General features: G+C 49.7%; 1 protein-coding gene across 1 annotated transcript in view; it reads right to left on the bottom strand.

The window, feature by feature from the left end:
• The window catches only part of LOC146319638 (uncharacterized), a 2,563-nt gene extending 282 nt beyond the window's left edge, over positions 1-2,281 (bottom strand). Inside the window, exons 1-2 of the mRNA XM_084730148.1 lie at positions 1,185-2,281; positions 1-693 (exon numbers count right to left, since the gene is read on the bottom strand). The exon at positions 1-693 is cut by the window's left edge and continues 282 nt beyond it. Of these exons, the coding sequence (XP_084586274.1) occupies positions 1-693; positions 1,185-1,710 (1,219 nt within the window). The 5' untranslated portion in view covers positions 1,711-2,281. The remainder of the gene's footprint in view (positions 694-1,184) is intronic.
• Positions 2,282-2,487: the final 206 nt, after the last annotated feature.

The raw sequence follows: 2,487 nt of genomic DNA, 5'->3' as shown, positions 1-2,487 counted from the left end.
GCTGGGCCTGCAGCTGCTGCAGCTGCTGGGCCTCCTGGAGCTCCGGCAGAGGACACGGCGCCGTCTGCAGGTCGGCATAGAGCGGCGGTGAGGTGGCGTGAGGATCAACGAGGGAGGACAGGTGGGGGGGGTTCAACTGGGAGGAGGAGGAGGGGAAGAGATGAAGAGAAGGAGGAGGAGTGATGGACTGATGAAGGGAGGACGAGTAGAGGGGAGGAGGGGAGGAGCTGCAGGTATCCCACTGAGGCACCACCGCGCCGGGGGAGTAAGAGGAGTCGTATCCCTGAGGAGGAAGAGGAGGAAAAGGAGGAAGAGGAGGGGAGGTGAGCTCTGGTACCTGCATGTACAGTGAGGAGGAGCCAGTGAGAGGAAGAGGAGGAGGAGAAGGAAAGAGGAAGTTGCTGAGGCCAGGGGCAGAGTCTGAGAGGAGGTCAGTGCTGCTGCTGCTGCTGCTGCTGCTGCTGCAGTGCATGCTGGGAACTTTGGGGCTGGGCTCTGCTGATGACGATGACAATGATGATGATGATGATGATGATGATGAGGAGGAGGAGGAGGAGGAGGAGGAGGAGGAGGAGGAGGAGGGTTTCTTTCCGGGAGTCACGTCATCAGACTTCCTCTTCCTCTTGCGGCGAAAGTTTCCGTTGTCAAACATCTTCTCACAGTTTGGGTCCAGAGTCCAGTAGTTTCCTTTACCTGCAGAGAGGAGGAGGAGGAGGAAGAGGAGGAGGAGGAGGAGGAGGAAGAGGAGGAGGAGGAGGAGGAGTAGGAGAGAGTTTAAATAAACAATTTTCACCAGAACATGAAAAAAGAACAAAATTCGGGAGCAGAACAAACATCAGTTTCTACCAAACTGAACTCCCTTTTTATTCTTTTTATTTTGGTAGAAACATAATAAAAACACTGTTTGACTTGACTTTTATTTTGTTAAACTTGTAATACAGCCAATCAAAGCCTATTTCCTGTTAATGATGCATAGGTGCACCAACAAAATAAAAGCTCAGACTAGTTGTTTCAACAAAATAAAAGCCTTGACTAGTTGTTTCAACAAAATAAAAGTCTAAAGAGTTTCCACTCTCTGTAGATTTTTTTTTTTTTTTTTTTTTTTTAAATGAATTGAAATGATTGGCTGTGAGGCGAAAAGGATGAAGCAAGATTTAACCTCAGGTGTGTTTGTTTGTTCTCACCTGGGTCGTTCTCGTCGCGGGGAACCTTCTGAAAGCAGTCGTTGAGTGACAGGTTGTGGCGGATGGAGTTCTGCCAGCCGGCCTTGTTGTGGCTGTAGAAGGGGAAGTTGTTGGAGACGTACTGGTAGATCTGGCTCAGCGTCATCCGCTGCTCGGGAACACTCTGGATTGCCATGGCGATGAGGGCCGAGTAGGAATACGGAGGACGGACCAGACGCAGCATGTCATCCGGCGAGGACATGGAGAACCAGGCGCTGCCGTAAAGGTGAGGGAAGAAGCCCCCGAACACCGGAGGAAGTCCTGGAGGGAGGAGGCCTCCAGACAGGTCCGGGCCACAGAGGGACGTCTCGCTGTGATTGGTCAGCGGGTGCCAGGGCGCCACACACAGGCCGGGTTCTGGAGGAGCCGGAGGGCTGTAAAGGCTGAAGTCGGACGGGTCGACCCCCAGAGACGGCAGCTCCTGCTGGGGGAGAGAGCGTCCACACAGGGAGGGGGACAGATCCTGCTTTGGCACGAAGGACGCCATGATGGACGCTGTCTTGGTGTGTGTCTGTCTGTGTGAGTGAGAGTGTGTGTAGGAGTGACACACAGCTGCACCTGTCTGTTCACCTGCTGCTGCTCACCTGAGACACTTATACTCTGCTGCCCCGCCCAGCAATGAGCTGATTGGCTACTGGGTTGCCACACACACACACACACATTTGCATGTGTGTGTTGGGGGTTGATTTGAATAACATGGGGTTGAATTCCTCCCCTCAGGCAGATTAGAGCCCTCAGGACTTAATACACACACACACACACACACACACACACACACACACACACACACACACACACACACACACACACACACACACTCACACACACACACAGCTTGACACATGAGTGATTGAGCCTCTTTTTTACAGTTTCAGACGTTACCTGCTGTCGTCTGGTCGAAGTGAAGAACGTGAACGAGAACCTGACGGCTCGTCGCTCTGAGATTGGTGGATGTCACGATGTGATTGGTTAGAACTGGTACCTCTTTATGTTATACATTGTTCATATTTAATATTTTATTTATATATTTTGTTCTACGGGAGGAAAACATTTCATACAGACTTTAATGTAAATAGTGGAATATAACTGTCAGTCTAAATTTAAAGAACATTTATGTCTTTTCAAAGGACTTTTTGAGCTTCATGAGTAAAAGCAGAAGTGCGTACACTGTAAAAAAATAATAAAAAAGAAAGAAAACTCAAAATTTAAATGCAGCATACTGAGTTTTGAGCCCAACTCAGATTCAGTTCAAAGTCTTTAATCA

Source organism: Lutjanus erythropterus, chromosome 11, assembly GCF_056507025.1.
Source record: "Lutjanus erythropterus isolate fLutEry1 chromosome 11, fLutEry1.hap2, whole genome shotgun sequence".
Taxonomy (NCBI): Eukaryota; Metazoa; Chordata; class Actinopteri; order Lutjaniformes; family Lutjanidae; genus Lutjanus; species Lutjanus erythropterus.
The sequence above is the reverse complement of the archived record's forward strand: the minus strand, read 5'-3'. Positions and strand labels throughout refer to the sequence as shown.